Source organism: Leucopleurus acutus, assembly GCF_964270905.1.
Source record: "Leucopleurus acutus genome assembly, chromosome: 1".
NCBI lineage: Eukaryota > Metazoa > Chordata > Mammalia > Artiodactyla > Delphinidae > Leucopleurus > Leucopleurus acutus.
The window spans coordinates 9,905,949-9,925,998 of NC_139142.1; the positions used below are offsets into that span (position 1 = coordinate 9,905,949).

Here is a 20,050-nt window from a genome sequence, read left to right on the forward strand (position 1 = left end):
TCTGGGCCAAAGGATGACATCTGTCATCTCCGTTAATCTTTCCTGGCAGGTGCTACCAGCCTGCCTACAGAGGCTCAAAGAAACTGGGTGATCCTGGGTCACACAGCCAGACACAGCAGGCACAGCAGGTGACACACAGGACTGCCTGGGCCGTGAAGGGCAGTCTGTCATCTGCCCGGCTCCTGGCAGTTTTGTGCAAGGCAGCTTCCTGCCCCAGGTCCCCGCCCCTCCCGGACCTGCTGCCTGAGCCACCAAGAGCTTTCTTCCTCCTGTGCTGGCAGAGCCCGGGCGCTGCACTCGGGGACACACAGCCTGCACGCTGCAGCCAGGAGCCCCAGGGGAAGGAGGAGTTCCTTCCGCTGCAGGAACTGGGAGTTGAAGGTAGGGGGGTTGGAGAGGGGGCGGCACCTTCCCACCAGCCCCAAGCCACCGGGCTGAAAGGGTTGTCGCACCTGGCGACAGCCTGGGTGCTTGCCTTCGCCCATTCAGTGAGAGAGCCGGGAGGGGCAGCCGGGCGTGGCAGGAGGCCATTGCACAGATGGGGAAACTGAGGCATGGAGAGGGGAAGAAATGCCCAGAAGGTATGGAGGGCAGGCCTCACCTCACCACACCCTAGGTCTCCAAGCTGTGGGCAGATGTAGTGCCCTGGGGGAGATGGCCTTTCAGCCAGCTCAGGGGAAAGAGTCAGAGTTCTGAAGCCAGACTGTGGAACCGGGGAGTCGGGAGGTATGGGAGCGGGAAGTCCACCCCTTCCTGAGCTAATTTCTGCTTCTATATGAAGGGTGGTACATACTCCCCTCACAGGGGGTACTGACAGTACTGAATGAAGGAGTCCTGGGAGGAAGCTCCTGGATAGCTCCGCCCCAGCCGCCCACCCAGAATGACACCCGCGAGACCCACTGTCATGGGGATGACAACATCACGGGGGGCTCACCGTGCACCCCCAACACTGGGCCCTGAGCTTACCTGAAACTGCTGCATTTAGTCTTTGCAGCAGCCCAGCGAGGTAGGAACTGTCACCATCCCCATTTTACAGATGGGGAAACTGAGGCACGGGGAGGTTAAACAGCTTGCCTGAGATCACACAGCCAATGAATGGGGGCCCTGGGTTCCCTGGTCTGACCCTGTGAGCTAGAGGAGCCTACAGGCTATTCACCTGGCGGAGTCCCACAGCTGGGACCAGGGGAATGAGAGAAGGACAAAGACGTGCTTGTCCACTGACTCAACAAATAAGTATCCACTGCGTGCCAAGGGGGCGTGGGGCGGTGCACACAGTGTGAGGCCAACCGCCTTGGGTTTTTAAATGGATCAGGGTCAAGTAGGGCCCCACTGGCCTCAACCCTGCATCAACACCTCCAAGCACCCCCAGTGCCCCCAAAAGCCTGCAGTAGCTCCTGCACGGAGCAACAGTCCCAAGGAAACAGCCTGTGGATCGCATGAGTCCGCCGGGAGCCGCACCCAGTGGAAACAGACATGGGCCTGAGGCTGGCCAGGAACTGAGCCTCTGCCTGCCCGGAGAAGCCTGGAGAGAAGGTCTGAACAGAGGGCTGTGCAGACCAAAATCAAGAGCCTAGTGTGTGCCCGGCGCTTTACATAAGTGACCTTGTGTATCACTGACAACTGTGCCAGGAAGTGGGACCTCCAAAGCCCTACGCTGCAAACAAAAATACCTCGTGGCTCAGAGAGGTGAAGCAGCTTGCCTGAGGCTGCACAGCTCTTCGTAGATTGACTCTCTGACTCCTGGCCTCTGCCCACGGCCACCCATACCAGCCTTAGGCGGCTGTGTCAACGGCGGTTAAGCCCCATTTTCTTTCCAGGGAAGTCGAGAGAGGTTTTGTATCTGGCTTGGTGACTTTGGGTGGATGAGCAGCCTTTCACCCTGGGCCTCAGTTTCCCCATCTGCCAATTGGACTCATCACCTACTTCACCCCCTGCATCTTCAGCAATGGGCATTTCAAGGTGGCTCTATGAATCGTAGCTCTTGCTACCAGTGGGGCAGCCACTGAGAACTGCCCAGTGGGAGCACCGGCCAGCAGAGTCATGCCATCCCGAAGGGCGTGAGTCACATGCCACCCCAGCTTGGAGACAGATGCTGTCGTTTATGAGCTGGGCACAAAGACTCCCTTTGGTATATGGAACAGAGGGCCGCACACCGCCCAGGAGGAGCACAGACAGGCGGCGTGGGCAGGGGCTCAGTGTCGAGTCAGTGAGCTTAGTCCCTGTTTACTCCTCTGATAACTGGGGTGACCTTGGTTAATATTCACCAGCAGCCTCCCACATCGTCCCTCTGGATCCACTGCTTAAATACAGGCAAGGACAGGGCTCTGTCTCCCCAGCTGTGGTCACCAGCCCCGACCTGGGACAGTGAATCGTAAGTATGCCTTCCACTGGCAAGAGCCTCCAGAGAGGCCTCCGGGTCCCTGCGCGACCCGGGAAAGGCCCTGGGGCCGCAGGGAGGATGGAGAGGGCTGGGGCTTGGCCTCCTGTTGTCATAGTAACAGCAGCCCTGGGGGTCCTTTCCTGCTCCCCAAGCCTGTCCAGGGCCTCCCCAATACCTCCCAGTGATTAAACTGGCCCTCTGTGGGCAGAAGTGGAAACGGGGGGCTGGCTCTGGCGTCCCGAGACCGAGGAAGGAGTACGTTTCTGCTGCACAGCTTCTGTGTCTTTCCCGTAGGTTGTCTTCTGTAGGTCTCAGCACCTCCCCTACTGCTCGGGTGTGTATCTTTTTCCGCTTCTACAGACGAGAAAAATAAGGCTCAGAGGGAGACAGTGAGAAGCCCAGGCTCACGCAGCGACCTGGTAGGGGGGCCAAGCCAGACCAGAAGCCCAGAGTTTCAGCTGCTCCTCAGGCCTCCATCCTCTCCCGAAATGCCCAGAACAGGACCGCACCAGGTCTCAGCCTGGAGGTACCAAATTGGGCCCCCCTGTGCGCTGTGGGCCTCTGGGCGTCCTCGTACGCAGCAGAAGCTGGGAAGCTGGGGATGGGCACCATCATCGGGGGGCTTTGAGCTGTATTCCTGAGCCCTCGCTCTGGCCAGGCAGCTCTACTGAAGCCCCATGGCCATCTTCTGAGGTGCTTACCATGGCGCTCCCCTTTTACAGACGAGGACATCCGGGACAGCGAGGCTCATCCCTTGTTCCCAATCACACACCATGTGAGCTCAAGCTCAGGCCGCCTCGTTCCAGAATCCCCGCTCCGGACCCCAGGTCCACTGCCAACATGGCTCCCTCTGGCCTCAGGCACCAGCTGGGGAATGGGAAGCCTGGGCTGGCCTTGAGCCCCCTCTCATGCTGGGTGACCCTAGAAAGTTGCTCAACCTCTCTGTCCTTTTGGTCAAAGGATAGATAACCTTTGCCCTCCTGACCCCACCCCACTCCCACTAGCCTTGATCCCTGAAGTTTAGGAAGCGATATGATTTTTCCACCATTGGTTTTGGGAGATGGGGCCTACAGAGATGACCAAGGCCAAGGCAATCAGACTCCCCGAGAGGGTTCCGAAAGTTTCACAGTATCAGTAACGACTGATGCCTCCTGAGAGCTGACTGTGTGCCGGGCAGTTCTTGGCACTTTGCACCTATTTCATTTGCATAATAGCTCCATGGGGTAAGTACACCCTTATCATCTCTGGTAAACTGAGGTTCAGAGAGGCTGAGTAACTTGTCCAAGGTCACACAGCTGATAGTGAATTGAACTTGGGCATTCTGGCCTCGTAGCCCCTGATCTTAGCCACAAAGCGACGTTGCCCCTCTTCCTTTAGCCAGGCCACCTCTGAGTTTTCTGTTCCAAGGCCTCTGCCTTCAGCTGTATACACAGAGAAGGGTTAAATGCCAGACTCAGAAATCGAAATACCTAGGATTAAATTCAGTTCTGTAGGGACTTCCCTGGCGGTCCAGTGGTTAAGACTCCGTGCTTCCACTGCAGGGGGGCGCGGGAACTAAGATCGCGCAGGCCGCGCGGTGTGGCCAAAAAAAAAAAAAAAAATTCAGTTCTGTAAGCAACCAGCTCTGTGATTTTCAGTAATTTACTTAACTTCTGTAGTCCTCAATTTCTCCATCTATAACATGAAGAAATAATAAGGAAGGCCTGCTGTTTACTCAGTGTGGTGATAAGGAGGAGACTGATGGTAAATACCATTTGCTTGGAGGATTGAATTGAACACACCCCAAACTCAGAGGCCATTCTTTGCTCATCAGCATTCCCCTCTCTGGTCCTGGGTAGTGTGCCAACCGGCCAGGAAGAGATCTGCCAGGTCTCAAGCCTGAATCCTACCTGTGCGCAGGTACAGGGAGGCTTTCCACACCCACTCGGCGCCCGCCCACCCATCGCCTTGTTCGTTCCTCACGTCTGCCCTTCAAGAGGTGCTTTTCTCCACTTTACAGGAAGCCGAGGCTCAAAGAAGTGAAGTCACTTGCCCAAGGCCACTTGCCCGTAAGTGGCGGGGCTGGGTCACACCTGGGCTTATTTAGTGCCAGGTGTCAACAGATTGTGACCTTAGGCCACAGTCGCTTCCCTGGACCCCACTAGGTTGCTCTTGGTCACTCATTTTATGTCCTGGGGGAAATGGCATGAGATTAGGCAAAGGGACAGCTCACTTTACTCTCCCTGACCTGCCCCTGATTCCAGAAGTGTCACCGTGACATCTTCATTCTACTGGTTTAAAATGTGGTCCCTACACCTCTGGGCACGTCACCATTTACGTTCTCATCTCCATTTGGTTCCCGCACTAGAATTTGGGGGGTGTGGGGTGCTGCTTTTGATAGAAGGATGAGGAGAGAGAAGTCTTAGGCCCCCGAAGTCGTAAGGAACAGACTGAGAGGCAAAATGAGGCCAACAGGGGCTCAAGGTTAACGTCAGAGTCCTCAGGACCTAACTCTGACATTTACAGGGCCTGAGACCTGGTGACATACTGTCCCATCTGTAGCTCGAGTGGTGGGAAAACCAAGGCTTGCTCAAGCCAGCTTTATCGCTGACTCACTGTGTGGCCTGGGCAAGGCCCTGACCCTTTCCTGGTCTCAAGCCGTTTACTGTGAAAGGAGGAAGCCAGAGTAGGTGATGTAACCCCCTGGCAGATGGACTGGGTGGGAGCCAGGGATGTGCTCACCCCAGCTGCAGCTCCACACCAGCCTTGTTACCTTCTTAAGGCCAGCAGCCCTCTCAGCGGAAGGGCACCGCATCCCATCCCCCATGGGAAGTCTCAGTCCATGTTGTTTCACCAAAGCCAGATACCCCTCTAATTAAAAATCCAGCGTTGGTACACAGGGACCTCATTTAGATCCCCCCCGCCTCGATTTATACAGCTGGTGAGAATGAGGCCCCAGGACACGAAGATGCTTGCCCAAGACCAAGTGGACAGAAGTAGCCCTGTCAGGACTAGATGCCACGGCCTCTGGTCCTGAGACCACTCAGCATATTTACTGTCCCCACCCTGCAGAAGCACAAATCCCTCATGATCTCTGCGCCCTGCAAAGATGGGGAGTTTCCACGAACCATGAAGGACCACAGCAAAATCCAGTGGAGTTGTAGAGAGAAATCCAAGGGCAATGGAAATACACAGAACTAATCTTAGCACGATCATAAGCTCTAAAACCACTGGCTAGTTTAAGAAAAATATAAACAAGTATTACATAATGCGCGGTCTGCTCTATTTGGATAAGTTAGAGGTTTGAAGGCCAGAAAGAAAGGTGGTGGAGAGAAGCCAGTTTTGTGCTTCATCGTGTTGTTTCATTGGAAGGAAACTTTTAAAAGTCCAAGGGATAGAAGAAACCCAGCATTCCTTATTTCCAGCTTTTCCCCCTCAGGTTCTCATGTGCCAAGTTCAAGGGCTCCTTTGTCTTTGTATTTTATTAAAATGACGGTTTTAGTTATACGACTGAGAGCTAGCAGCAGACGCACCCTTCTCCTCTGCTTGGACCTCAGTTTCTCCATCTGGGAAGAGAGCAGGTTGTACTTAGGAGGTCTCAGCCCAGTGGCCCAAGGCTGGGATCTATATGCAGTAGAGGGAGCTCCGTGGGGCAGAACTGGCCCCGCGTTGCTGCGGGTGACAGTGACTTTGACTGTCACTAGATAGAGCCTGACCTTGCTGGGTCAGCCACAAGCTTTGCCGTTCCCTATTGTCTCCCCCCAGCCATGGAGCTCATCTCCCTCCCAGCCACCCTCGGAAGCCTTCTAGTTGGCACCCCTACCAGCCTCCCCTCAATGTAATCTCTCTCAGATGCCTTCAGTGTAAGGCTCGGTGTCTAGACTTATCTCACTAAGTTCTCCCAACAATCTTACTTTCTACATGTGACACAATGAGGGCCAGAGAGACTAAATGACTCGGCCAAAGTCACACAGCTGGTAGTGACAGAGACCCGGATTAGAACCCAGGTCTGTCTGAACAGAAGAGGGATGCTTTTTCGAATCTTACCCACCCCACCTCACCCCTGCCCCGCCAAACAAACCCCACTTGACGGGAGGAACCAGACCTCTAACACCCACGTCCACGCGGAGCGCAGAGCTGGGACACAGGTGGCGAGCGAGATAAGCAGCTAAGCTGACTGCAGCCCATTCCCACGTCTGAGGCCATGGACTCACTCTGAGGGCCGCCCTCTAGCTCAGGAAAATCTACTAGGGGCTGAGGTTCACTGTGAGCATTAAGGGGGTACGGCCTCCCATCTGGGTTCCCTCACAGCTCTCCTGTGTTCTGACCGCGTGTCACTGGGCAAGATCCTTCCCACTCAGGGCAGCAGCCTCTCTGTCCATTAAAAACCAGGGTTCAGCGGAATCCCTCCTAGGGCTGTTCCAGGTCCAATCATCCCTGAGCCCGATCTGGCCCGCTTCCTGGGCGATCATCTACTTCCTGTGCCTCAGTTTCCCCTTTTGCAAAGTAGGGGCTGTGGCACTTATACCTCGGGGTCATTGCAGATGTTAGTGGAACCATCGGGAGCGTGGACTCCAGACCCAGACTACCTGGGGCTGTGATTCTGGTCCTGCTACCTTACCGCTCTGGAACCTTGGACAAGTGACTTAACCTCTAGGAGCTTGGTCTCCTCATCTGTAAGCCCAGGATAGTCGCCTGACCTGCCTCATAGGACTGTTACCAGAACGCAGTGAGATAAGACAGTAAAGTGCTTAGAATGGAACTTGGTGTATGGTAATCACCATAAAGCCTTTGCTGTTGTTCTGAGTCTTTCAGTGGTGCTGATGTAGGAAAGCGCTCGGCACATAGATGCTCGATAAGCTGTGTTTGCTTTGACATGGCGTCAATCGGTGGCCGAGGGGCTCGTCGTGTGGCCTGACCCGGGTGTGGTACCCTTCTCTCTGTTGCAGGAAATGGCATCCTCCATCACGTGGGGCCTCCTCCTGCTGGCAGGCCTGTGCTGCCTGGTCCCCGTCTCATTGGCTGAGGGTCTCCAGGGACACGCTGTCCAGGAGACAGACGCATCCCAGCAGGATCGTGAGCACCGCCAGGAAGCAGCCTGCCACAAGATCGCCCCCAACCTGGTCGACTTCGCCTTCAGCGTGTACCGCCGAGTGGCCCATGAGTCCAATGCCACCAACATCTTCTTCTCCCCAGTGAGCATCGCTACAGCCTTTGCGATGCTCTCGCTGGGGACCAAGGGTGACACTCACACCGAGATCCTGGAGGGCCTAGATTTCAACCTCACTACAAGAATAGAGGCTGAGATCCACGAAGGTTTCCAGCATCTTCTCCACACCCTCAACCAGCCAGACAACAAGCTGCAGCTGACCACTGGCAACGGCCTGTTCATCAACGAGAGCGCGAAGCTAGTGAGTAAGTTTCTGGAGGATGTCAAGAACCTGTACCACTCTGAAGCCTTCTCCATCAACTTCAGGGATGCTGAAGAGGCCAAGAAAAAGATCAACGATTACGTAAAGAAGGGAAGCCAAGGAAAAATCGTGGATCTGGTAGATGATCTTGACCAAGACACAGTTTTTGCTCTGGTGAATTACATATTCTTTAAAGGTAAGGCTGCACAACCAGCCTGAAACAGAAACACCCCCAAAATATTCTCAAACACTAAGTTCTTAACTTTCCTGGCAGTGCAGAATAGGATATAGCCATGCATCTCTGCACGTGTTATTCAATTTTCCACACATGACCGCTAAAACTTCCCACGATCATATAGGGTTAGGGAACTATGGATTAAACAGTCAAAGTATCATCGTCTCTGCAGGACTTTTCAGAACCTTAAATGTCCTAATATGCATTGTAAATCCCTATCTGGGAGGGGTGTATGATACGCAATGTCTCCCAAAATAGAGAGCCAGAAAAACAAATTTCGGCAGAGTGTACAGAGGAAATAGGATTCCCTGGAACACGCTTCTGACAACTCGAGTGTAGAGGAAACAGTGACACCTTTGGAGTCAGAAGGACCAAGGTTCAAATCCTTCCTCTACCACTTATGAGCCTCTACAAAACTGAAATTTTGGACCCTACTCCAGTCTTGCATTATCCTCCCAGAATACCTTTCTGTACCCTGATTGCTCGTTGTCGCCCCATTTTATAGATGGTGAAGCTGAGGCCCCGAGAGAAGTAGCTCACCAGGAGGCTCGGGGCTCCTTTATTCTACCACTGTTATTAAGCCTTCTCCCAGCCCTGGCTGATGTCCGCTGTCCCTTCTCTCCAGGAAAATGGGAGAAGCCCTTTGAGGAAGAGCACACCACAGAGAGGGACTTCCACGTGGATGAGGAAACCACCGTGAAGGTGCCCATGATGAACCGCCTGGGCATGTTTGACCTCCACTACTGCGACAGGCTCACCAGCTGGGTACTGCTGATGGACTACGTGGGGAACGCCACCGCCGTCTTCATCCTGCCCGACCAGGGGAAACTGCAGCATCTGGAGGACCAGCTCAGCAAGGAGCTTCTCGCCAAGGTCCTGGAAAAGAGATACGCAAGGTGACTTCCCAAACCAGAGGCCAGCCCAGGAGCTGCCACAAGAGGTCCAGCCTGAAGGGGGAGGCGGGGGTAGACCCACGTCCCGTGGCCATGACCACTGTGCGTGAACTTGTGCCTCCAGCAGAGGCCAGCATCCGTGCAGGTGGTACCAGCCGGGCTCCATGGGAGGGACGGTGCCCAGGGGTGAGGAGTGAAAGTCCTGTCCCTGAGGACTTCCTCCCCAGCCTGGACACTGCCCCTTCCCAGTGGCCAGTGCCCCATGCAGGGAGAGCAGCACCAACCCATGTTGTGGGCAAACCCAGAAGGAAGAGGTGGGCTTCCCGGCAAAGGTGGCCGTTAAGTGTGGAGTTTCAGAACAGAAAGTCCACGGCAAGACAGGGGGGAAACCTGCTCGGAGAGGCTGGAAAAGCAAAGGCCCAGAGCGGGAAACTCCAGGACACGTTTGACACTGGGTCAGGATCCTCTGTCACTAGATGAGTGTGGTTGGTCACCGTCATGAGCCCCAAATTAGTTCATGTCTCTGTATTTGTAAATATGCCCATGCCCGGAGGAGCTGTTTTCTCATGTACAATATAAAACAAAAATACAGAGAAGTACTCATCATTCACTGAACAGATGTCACTCAGGACCTGCCACCATGCCCCTTGGTCCTCTGGGATCCTGGCCCCGGAGGAGTCCCAGTCTGAAGGGTGACCAAACCCTGCAGGGAAGCAGTGTGCACAGTCCTTCCAGAGGACACCCTAGATCCTCCAGGAGGCCTTATCAGAGGAGGTGGCATTTGAGAGGCTTTGCAGGACAAGAGGATCCCTGGGATTCTAGCATCCTCTGACCCCACGTGTAGAGGAACTAAAGTAGAATAGACCAAGGCTGACCTCACATCCTTGCATGGGCAGGGGGACAGGGTGCCAGGTGCGAGGAGCAACCAGAAAAGGAAACACTCTCAATTCTGTGAAACTTTTTTATTTTCTAACCATCGTGACAGTTCTGCCAATTTACACTTGCCCAAACTGTCCATTTCTGGAACCTACGATCTGAAAACTCTCCTGGGTAAACTGGGCATCACCAAGGTCTTCAGCAACGGGGCTGACCTCTCAGGGATCACCGAGGAAGTGCCTCTGAAGCTGTCCAAGGTGAGCGTGTCCTTGACCTCTGTAGGTCAGAATGTGCACGGGGGCTGCAGCTCAAGGGTGAGGCTGAGGAAGGGACAGAGGGACACAGGCACACCTGCAGACTGAGGTCCCTGAGGAATGCCATCGCTCCACCAAGACTGCAATGTGGTCGGATGATGGAGGGGGACAGGTAGCCTCACATGCTTGGTGCATTTTATTTAAGGACCTCCTCTGAGGTTGTGTCACTCACCCTGTCTCATCCTTGGCCGGGGACTTCCCTTCTTTGGGTCCCGATAAACCCCTATTTACAGAGAGAGGCTTAGGCTCAGGGATTGCAAAGGACCTTTGGCCCTGCGCCTGTGACACCAGGAGCTACCGCTGAATCACTGAGTCTGAGTTACAGAGTGATTTCGACCAAAGAAGCCATTTACACAGGAGAATTACAGGTGCCCAGAGAAACAACTGCAGTTCAGTGACTGACTGTGCGCTGAGTGCCTGGCTGGGGATGAGGCGTGTGAAGGTCCCCATCGAAGCCCTGGTCCCCAAGGAGTTTAGAATCTGGTCTACAAACAAGTGCGGAGCCAAGGAGACAAAGTACAAGAAAATCCGCCTCCCGAGGTGGTGGGTTCCTTCCCAGGGCCGTTGAGGAGGCTGGTCAGGAAGGGGTGAGGGTCCCCTCGTGGGTCAGACACAAGCCTTGAGAGCCATGCTTGTGTGTCTCCTGCAGGGAGGGGAGGACAGGCCAGGCGATGAGAGAGGCCAGAGCGGGCCCCTCCCTTGGCAAGGCTCTCCTCACGCCTTGCGCCCGGGCGTGGCTGGGGACCGGCAGCCTGTCTCTGTTCAGATGGGACCTCTGTGCTCTCCCCTTTGCAGGCGGTGCACAAGGCTGTGCTGACCATCGATGAGAAAGGGACAGAAGCTACGGGGGCCACGATTCTGGAAGCCATCCCCATGTCAATTCCCCCGGAAGTCGAGTACAACAGACCCTTCTTCTTCATCATCTACGATAAAAACACCAAGACTCCCCTCTTCATGGGAAAGGTGGTGAATCCCACCCAAAAATAACTGCCTCTCTGGGTTCAGCTGTCCCCTCCAGGCCAGGTCCCCTTCCTCCATGGCATTAAAGCATGACTGACCCGGCCCAAGCTTGTGTGTGGCGTGTAAAGCCCTCAGCCTCTTGCGTCTGAGTCTCTCTTTACGTCCCCAGGATGTGTGTGAAATCCAGGCCATGGTGATCTTTCAAGGGTCCACTGCGTTACGGTTTACTAGCATTTGCACCATCCGGCCCTGTGCTAGGCCAGGATGAAATGTAGGCTAAAACCCACAGCTTACTGACCCTTCCCCAGTCACCGTGGAAAACCTCCAGGCTTTTCAGTCTCCTCTGGGACCCCCAGGGGGAAATCGCACGGGCTCAGAATCCAGCCCGTGGTCCCCACCTCCACCCAGTGTCCACCAGGTCCTTTGCTCAGCGTCCCAACCCCGCTGGTGCTCACTGCGACCCCCCGTGAGAGCCCCTCACCCTGCAGGGCTGCCACTGCTCCCAGAGCCCTCAGCTCACACGGGGACACTGGGCTGCCGCGTCAGCAGCAGCAGGAGGAGACCAGGTCCTCTTCTTGCCCCACGCTGCCACCTGAGCCAGGCTTGAGCCCTGACCACTCACAGGTCTTTCCTGCAAAAGGCTCTGGTTGGTTTTTCCAGGGACCCTTTCCCATGGGGCTGGGCTGGGGACACATACTTCTGCCTTTGTCACTCCATCTCTGCTCCAAGACCCTCAGACGTAGCACTCCTAGAAGCAGGTCTCATCTCCCCAGTGAAGCGAAGGTCTTGGTCTGTATCACTTGCTCAGACTCACCCAGGATGTCAGGCCCCCAAGACCACTTAGCCTACGCCCTCTTGTCTTCCCTAATCACACAGCCAAGGTGCCGCAGAGGGCTCTGCAAAGTCCCGACAATGCTTCCTTGGCCATAGGAGAGAAAGTAGAGCAGACGCCCTGTGCCCCAGCTGCCCTCCCTTAGCTAAGCTGTATCAGGGGCCACATTTCCACTTGCCTTATTCCTACCCCAGGGCCCTCCCTGTGCTCTTTGGAGAAAAACCACAGCTCCCTGGGCCACAGTCAGAGGCTGTTCCGGGAACAGACCTTTTCACTAAGGGCCACGTGACTCCTTCTGGCCCTCCAAGCCCCTGCTGGAGGGCTGCTGCAGTCAGGAGGCCTGGCTGGAGCCCAGCCTGAAGGAGCCAGCTCCCTGAACTCTCGCGGAAATACGCTGGTCCCGTGGAAGGACGGCCCCGTCCTACACAAATCCAGTAATCACCATCTAGCCTCTCACTGGGATGAATGTATACCGAAAGAACAGGCTTGAGTCATGTCAGATTTACACCATTTAAGTCAAAATGGCCACATCTGTGCAATTTCACATAACATAATGGATACAGTTGGACTGTTTCCCAAATAAGTCTCTATCCTCTTGAGTTTTCTCTGCCTAGAGACTTCCAACTTCTACAAATTTCATTAATGATACAAACATCTTCCAGCACTTAGAATGATGCCAGACCTGAGGGTCTGAAGACCTGGATCAAGTTCAGAATCTGCCACTTCCCAGCTGTGTGACTTTAGTGAAGTTGCCAAACCTCTCCGATCCTCAATAGCCTCATCACGGTTACAAAACCTATGTTGAGTTTCACATCAGAGTGTTAAAATGGATTTTAAAGGACAGCAGAGGAGGCCACTGGTGGCAGGGACGATGTTTGCTGCCTTTATGAGCTCCTTCTCTAAGCCTGGCTCCCTGGGAGGGGCCGTTCAAGCATTTTCTCATTGAATCCTCATGGCTGCACTGTGATGTTGGGAGTGGAGCTGCTCTGCTCTTATATGCAGCACATTCTACAGATGAAGAAACTGAGGCTCAGAGAGGCTCACTGTCTTGTTCAAGGTCATGGTAAGTGGCAGAGCTGGCCTCCGAGGCTCTCCTTGTTCCCCCAGACCTCACCACATCACACCAGATGGGACACGTGGGACTTAGGCAGAGATAAATCCCTCCTCGAAGTATGAGGAGTGCTGGATGCCTCTGCAAGGAAAACAGTCCCCGGATCTTCTGGAGCTCTTCCCACCTGAGTTTAAAGAGCTCACCGCCTTGAGCAAGAAGGCGGCATACTCCCCGACACTGGCTTCTGGGGAAGTAAAGGGTCAGATGCAAAGGCCACTGGGAATTCCTGAGAGTCCAGGGAATTCACCTAAGATACCATCATTTCACATCAAAGAATGGCCTGTCATTACATTAGTCTGGACTCGGGCTGGCAAAGCCCCAATTCAAACTTAAAGCCCCGGAGGGGATTTCTTTGGTTCAAATGGGAACCAACAGCGTCCATTCATTGGGGTGGGGCGGGGGGCAAAGCGTCAGGGCAACCTTGTCATAAGGAGAACAAGAGTGTGCCACAAACCAGGCAGGACAGCCATAAACCTCAGCTTTACCTGTTCTTTAGAGTTTCAAAATGTATTCACTGCCTAGTCTGACCCTCAACATCGGTCCTTGAAGGACCCAGCTGGGAATCGTTATCCCCAAGGTATAGATGGGGAGATGGCAGGTTGGGAGACCTGCCCAGCCCAGACCTGGAAGGCAGGTCCCCCACATTTCAGCCTGGGCTGCCCTCATGCCATACATTCCCCAATCCATCTCAGACTTTAGAAGAATGCCAACCTCCCGGTCCACATGGGGTCCACCTCTCTGCCCTAGCACCAGCTGAAGCACAGATGCTAGGGGTTCTGGGCTGGTCCAGGTCAGTTTGCCCCTCCAGGCAGGGACCCAGCTCTGCTCTGAGACAGATGAGAGGGAAACACACAAGCAGGCTCCAGGCAAGGACAGGGACAACGTGGAAGGGACATTTACACCCCACTATCAGTCTGCAGGAAAAAGACATACCAATTCGATTTTAAGCATAAATAAATGAACCTTTGTGGTTACGTGCAGGCTCTGCCTTGACTGGTGGGATCATCTGAGATTCATTCATAAGAGGAAAACAAAGGTCAGGGATACTTCTGGCATCTCACACATTCACACTAATTCAGAAATGAGAGATACTGATTACATGTTGATTTTCATCCCAGGAGCTCACTTGATCCTCTCCACAGGCCCGTGGGGTGGGCATTAGTTCAACAAGGAAAAGAAAACCTTTACTGGGTGTCTGCAATGTCCCAGGGATGGGGAGGAGACCCACCCTCAAAAAACACTTGTCTATACGGCTGTGGATAATGGGGAATGCATGAGGCTGTGATATCGTGATCAATAAGAAGAAATATATAGAGATGGTCTTCATCCCATTTCTGGCACAGAGGTCCTAAAACCCTTGGATTTTCCTAAGTGATGAGCACCAGAAAGGTGGTTTTTGTTATGTTAATGAGGTGATTTTGGAAAGCCCCTAGGTCCCCTAAGGATGGGGGTTGGTTGCCATGGGAAACCAACCTCTAACCTCCAGGAGGGGAAGAGGGATTGGAGATTGAGTTCAATCACCAATGGTCAGTGAGTTAATCGATCATGTCTATGTAATAAAGGCTCCAAAAAAGCCAAAAGGATGGGGTTCAGAGAGCCTCCGGCTTGGTGAACACGTGGAGACTGGGGAGAGAGATGAGCTTGGAGGGGACGCGGAAGGTCCACTCAGAGGAGCTCCGCACGCCCTACGCATGTCTTCCATCTGGCTGTTCCCGAGTTAATCTTTTTTAATCAACCGGTAATCTAGTAAACAGAAGGTTTCTCTGCGCTCTGTGAGCAGCTGCAGCAAATCAGTTGAACCCAAGGAAGGAGATCATGGGAACCTCCAGTCTATAACCTGTGCATCAGAAGCACAGGTGACATCCTGGACTTGAGTTTGGTGTCTGAAGACAGGGTGGGGCAGTCTTGCAGGACTGAGCCCTTAACCTGTGGTAGCTGATGCCGGACCCAGGTACATAGTGTCAGAATTGAACTGTTGGACAACCAGCTGGGGTTGGAGAATTGCTTGGTGTGGAGAAAGCCCCACACACGCCGTAAGTAGGTGCAGGATCGTTAGAGGCCCGGCTGCGTGGTGACTGTACACCTTCAGATCCCTTCCAGAGCATGATCCACAAACAACGTGGACAGCTTGAGAGCTCCTTTAGCGGCTGGGGACTTTCCGCTGCTGTCCTTTGTTGGGTAATCACACTCAGTGCCGCAGGCGGAGCACGCGGCCTCCCTCACGGCCAGGCCCCGCCAGGACAGCTCTGAATGAAGTCTGATCCTAGTGTGGGAAACCAAATGGAGTGCTCCTAGGTGGAGAAGTCAGAGAAAGGTACCCTCACCAAGATGGTTCCCTCCCCAGCAAGGAGGCCAGAAGCCCACGGTGGTATGAGACTCACTCTGGCATAACATGAGAGATAGTAGGAGACAGCGCCTGTGTGCCTTTGGGAGAGATCCTCAACTTCTCTGTGCCTCGGTTTCCTCATATGTAAAAAGTGAAAAAGAGTATCTACCTTGCAGCGTTTCCATCTGGACTCTATGAAATGGCTCATTTCTATCAATATAACGGCTCTTGTTTGGGGTCTGGGCAGCCCAGAAGTTGTCCGTGGGCTGGGTGTCAGGCCATGGGGAGACCTGGCCTCAGTCTCACAATTCTGGGTGGTGTGAGCTGTCTAACTCAGGCGCAGGTTTCTGGAAGCCCACTGTCCCACAGAAATAAGCCCCATGTTCCAAGATCAGCTTTATCAGAAACAAAGGTGCTATATGTCCCCATAGGCCTTACTTTTGTTCTTTCACTCAACTGGTTTGGCACCTTGGTGGGAAAGATGAGGCTGTTCAATAAAGCTTGAGCGATGCCAATAGCAGGCACTCTGATGGTTGCAGTAGTCTTGTGACTGGCGCTGTTGGTGTCCTCCTTGCTGTAGCAAAGGTTACATAAGGAACGAGCAAAGGAACCAGAGTCAGAAGAACTGAAGCAGGAACTTGGAGCCTCCTGCAGCCTGGTCCCTGTTTTGCCGTGATGGGCAGAGCCCCTGCATACATCCCACAGGAGACACATACAGTGAATGAGATATCACCTTGGCTGTGTTAAGCCCTGGAGGTTCTGAGCTTGTTTGTTACTGCAGAGTAACCCAGCCCATCCTAACTAATACAGCTAGAATTCGAGAAATTGCACTCAACGAAGTCTTCACCTAAGAAGCAAGCCTGAAGTGATGACTAAGACTGCAAAGGAAGGCTGAGGAGCAACCCTCATGAGGGAACCACGTTAGAAGGCGCCAGAAAGGGGTGCTAAGTAAATGCCAGGGAAAGACAGCCCAGGTGCGGTGGTGAGCACATGTCAGGAAATTTGGGGGATGTGGGGCTGAGTCATGTAAGACAGGGTACCAGCAGGTCAGTCCCACAGGGGAGGGCCTGACCCAGGTGGAGCTGTCAGTTAATTACCAGGACGTTTGCTCGTAGGAGGCAAAGCTGCCTTTCCATTGTCAGGTGCTTTCTTGTTACTAGGTGTCACTTTGGTTATCTAAGAACAGCGTGAACATCACATAATGAGAAATCAGAGCCATCAGAATTTTTTTTAATGTCACGGTGTGACTTGCACAAAGATCACAGTGGACAGAGCAAGTTAGAAATACATATTAAGTTTTAAAAAAATGATTTTTTTCTTTAGTCCTCAGGTGTCAATAGCCTTGAAATATGGTCTGAGTATTATCAATATTATCGTTGCAATTTCCTTTAGTTCTGAGGTGACTTTCAGCAATGTTAGGACGAAAGTGCTAACGGCAGTATAAACAAAGTAGAGAGAGTCCAGGAATCCCAAATCAGCCTTCTAATGAATGTGAAACCCTGAGCAGGGCATTTGATCTCTCTGTGCCTCAGTTTCCATTCCTGCAAAATGGGGATAACAAGACCTAACTCACTCGTTTCCTTCTTTGGATGATAAATAAATAAATAAATAAGAATTTTTTTTTTTTTAAAAGAAGGTCAACCATCCATCAGGCACAGTTCTAGGCTCTGGACAGATGTTAGTCACTCCTCTCAATAGCTCTGGGAGACGAGTCTCAAGGAGAGATGAATCCTTGGTCTTGCAGGGCCACAAGGCTCCCATCACCCCATCCTCCCAGGTGGCCTTGTACCTGCCAGTTCCGCTGGACTAGACCACTTCAGGGAAGAACAGCCAGGCCCTCAGATGATATCAGGCACGCGCTGGCTGAGCCCTGGAGGCTCCCCAGGCTTATTTCCTTCAGGGTGTGGGGGGTAGGGCCCCGTAGGACTGAGCATCCCAACGCCCTGAGACTGCCCTATAAGTAGGCGAAGGCATGTGCCGGTGTGGTACAGCCTGTGGGGCGAGTCCGGCCCAGTGAGCCTCCCGGAGGAAGAAGAGATTTCCATGCACTGAGTGAGTAGCTCTCCATCAGCCCTGTCCTGAGCTGACATGGGTGCGTGAGGCCGGGCCACCTTGACAGAGGAGGAAACTGAGGCACAGGCAGGTTTGGCTCCGATTTACAGGGTCAGGATTTGAAGGCGGGCAGTCGAGCCTTTGCTGTTCTGCTCAGCACAGTCGGTGGGGAGGATGGAACGACCTCATTCAAACCCCCTCATTCTTTTTCAGATGCTTTTCCCATATAGGTTATTATGGAATACTGAGTAGAGTTCCCTGTGCTATACTGGAGGTCTGGTTGATTTTCTATTTTATATATAGTAGTGAGTATATGTTAATCCCAAATATCATTGTACACCTTAAGCTTGCATAATGATATAAATCAATTAAATCTCAATAAAGTTGGGGGGAAGGAAGTAAATGTTATAAAATAGTTAAAGGCGAAAAATGTAGCCACAAACAACCTGAAGAAAATATGGATGAATATTTAACTGAAAAAAAAAAAAAGGTCCCAGCACACAGGAGGCCCCTATAATAATACAGGCTGGTGGGCGGGGCTGCTTCGGGGTTACCTTTCTCCTTCTCCCACCCTCCCCAGGCTTGGACATAACCCCATGGCCTTGGTGGTCTTCACCTGTGTGTCTCCCCCGCTGTAGAAGGCAGGGACGAGGCCCCCTGGAGGGACCGCACCCCGTGCCCCATTCTCTAAAATGCTTCTCTGCCTCAGGATCCTTCCCTCTTTTTTTTTTTTTTTTCCGCTTGTTTGTTTTTGTTTTTGTTTTGAGGTAGATACTATTATTTCCTTTTTCTTTATTGTTTATTTCTTTTTTTTTTATTAAGAAGATTCTCCTTTCTTACCCTGTTCTTTTGACTTCTAGTCAGAGCCAGAGTCTTTGGCCTGGCCTGGTAGTTTCCATGCCCCAGCACTTAACTATCTTGCTGGAGAAAGCTGACCCCCGTGATGGCCTGTCCCCCACATTTTCAGAGGCCAGCCCGAGGTCTCCGCCTCTGCTCCCCAGTGGACCCCTGGCCTTGACCTCACTGCTGGAACTGCTCCTCTGAAAGGTTGAGGTGTATTCATTAACTCCTCAGATAACCCTGCTAGCTTTTCTGTCACCTCCTCCCCTTTCTTATCTGGGTTCACGGCCCTGTCTTCTATCTGCTGGCCCCTCACTGATCCTAAAACCCTTGACAAGGTCCCCACCCAAGAAGAATGAACACCCCAAACTGACTGAGTCCATTAAACTCTTTGGCCCCAGTGAGCAAACTCAAATGGGAATCACTTGACCCAAACCCATTCCGAAATGAGAAAAGTCTGGTCAACCAGGAAGAAGGAGTCCTCCCAAGTGGGTCTCATGCTCTGAGCCCTTCCTCCTTCAACATGGGAGCTCCACAGGGGTGCTTTGGCCCTGGCGGACCCTGGGCAATGCCTGGACAATTTCTTATTGTCACACCTGGGGGTGGGGAGGGGCTACTGGGATTTAGTTTTATCCAGGATGCTGCTGAACACCTAACAATGCACAGGACAGCCTCCCCACAGCATAGAATTTTCCAGCCCAGAAATAGTAGTGAGCTTGAGACCCCCGACTCCCTCTGTGCCCAGCCCTTAGAAGCAGCCAAGCTCCCACTTCAGGAGGTAGTTACTGGATGAACAGCCCCCTGAACACAGAACACCGGGTCAGAGGCAAAGAGACCCGTCTGTCTTGGCTCTGCTTGGCCCGCTGTGTGGCCTCGAGCAAGTTAATGACCCTCTCCGAGCTTCACGTTTCACATCCTGTAAAATGAAGATAACAAAACACTCCACAAGACAAATGCCTGTGAGGGCCGCGAGGTTGAGGGTTCTCATGTGCTCTAATTCAACAGCCTTCTCCAGGCCTAGAACATTATAGAATCAGATGATAATGAACTCCAGGCTCAAGTGGACTATAAAGTGAGAGCTGTAGCAGTTTCAAGAAAAAGGAGACGGAGGAAGTGTGTGCAGTTAGGGAGAATCTGGGCCTGAATCGGGCAAGCCCTTCTGTGTTCTGACTGCGTGTCACTGGGCAAGATCCTTCCCACTCTGGGCAGCAGCCTCTCTGTCCATTGAAAACCAGGGTTCAGCGGAATCCCTCCTAGGGCTATTCCAGGTCCAATCATCCCTGAGCCCGATCTGGCCCGCTTCCTGGGCGATCATCTACTTCCTGTGCCTCAGTTTCCTCTTTTGCAAAGTAGGGGCTGTGGCACTTATACCTCGGAGTCATTGCAGATGTTAGTGGAACCATCGAGAGCGTGGACTCCAGACCCAGACTACCTGGGGCTGTGATTCTGGTCCTGCTACCTTACCGCTCTGGAACCTTGGACAAGTGACTTAACCTCTAGGAGCTTGGTCTCCTCATCTGTAAGCCCAGGATAGTCGCCTGACCTGCCTCATAGGACTGTTACCAGAACGCAGTGAGATAAGACAGTAAAGTGCTTAGAATGGAACTTGGTGTATGGTAATCGCTATAAAGTCTTTGCTGTTGTTCTGAGTCTTTCAATGGTGCTGATGTAGGAAAGTGCTCGGCACATAGATGCTCGATAAACTGTGTTTGCTTTGACATGGCGTCAGTCGGTGGCCGAGGGACTCGTCGTGTGGCCTGACCTGGGTGCGTTACCCTTCTCTCTGTTGCAGGACAATGGCATCCTCCATCACATGGGGCCTCCTCCTGCTGGCAGACCTG

The 20,050-nt window shown here is 53.1% G+C and overlaps 1 protein-coding gene and 1 long non-coding RNA gene across 3 annotated transcripts; both read left to right on the top strand.

The window, feature by feature from the left end:
• Positions 1-283: 283 nt before the first annotated feature.
• Positions 284-20,041, top strand: LOC309959275. Of its 2 annotated transcripts, XR_014326069.1 has the most exons (4): positions 284-381; positions 2,271-2,371; positions 4,380-4,428; positions 20,002-20,041. It is a non-coding gene; the product is annotated as an uncharacterized lncRNA (long non-coding RNA). The 2 variants fall into 2 exon arrangements; XR_014326070.1 differs by lacking the exon at positions 284-381 and having other exon boundaries at positions 1,552-2,371.
• LOC309959266 (alpha-1-antitrypsin-like) lies at positions 7,297-11,150 on the top strand. Its single transcript, XM_082835469.1, has 4 exons — positions 7,297-7,966; positions 8,631-8,901; positions 9,884-10,031; positions 10,884-11,150. Exons 1-4 carry the CDS (start codon positions 7,312-7,314, stop codon positions 11,073-11,075), a joined length of 1,266 nt encoding a protein of 421 aa, XP_082691595.1. The 5' UTR covers positions 7,297-7,311; the 3' UTR covers positions 11,076-11,150.
• Positions 20,042-20,050: the final 9 nt, after the last annotated feature.

Bases quoted from the DNA above. Each gene is read 5' to 3' on its own strand.
- LOC309959266 (XM_082835469.1), top strand. From the start codon at position 7,312: ATGGCATCCTCCATCACGTGGGGCCTCCTCCTGCTGGCAGGCCTGTGC. The intron at 7,967-8,630 runs GTAAGGCTGCAC...CCTTCTCTCCAG, and splicing joins GAATTACATATTCTTTAAAG to GAAAATGGGAGAAGCCCTTT. The intron at 8,902-9,883 runs GTGACTTCCCAA...CCATCGTGACAG, and splicing joins CTGGAAAAGAGATACGCAAG to TTCTGCCAATTTACACTTGC.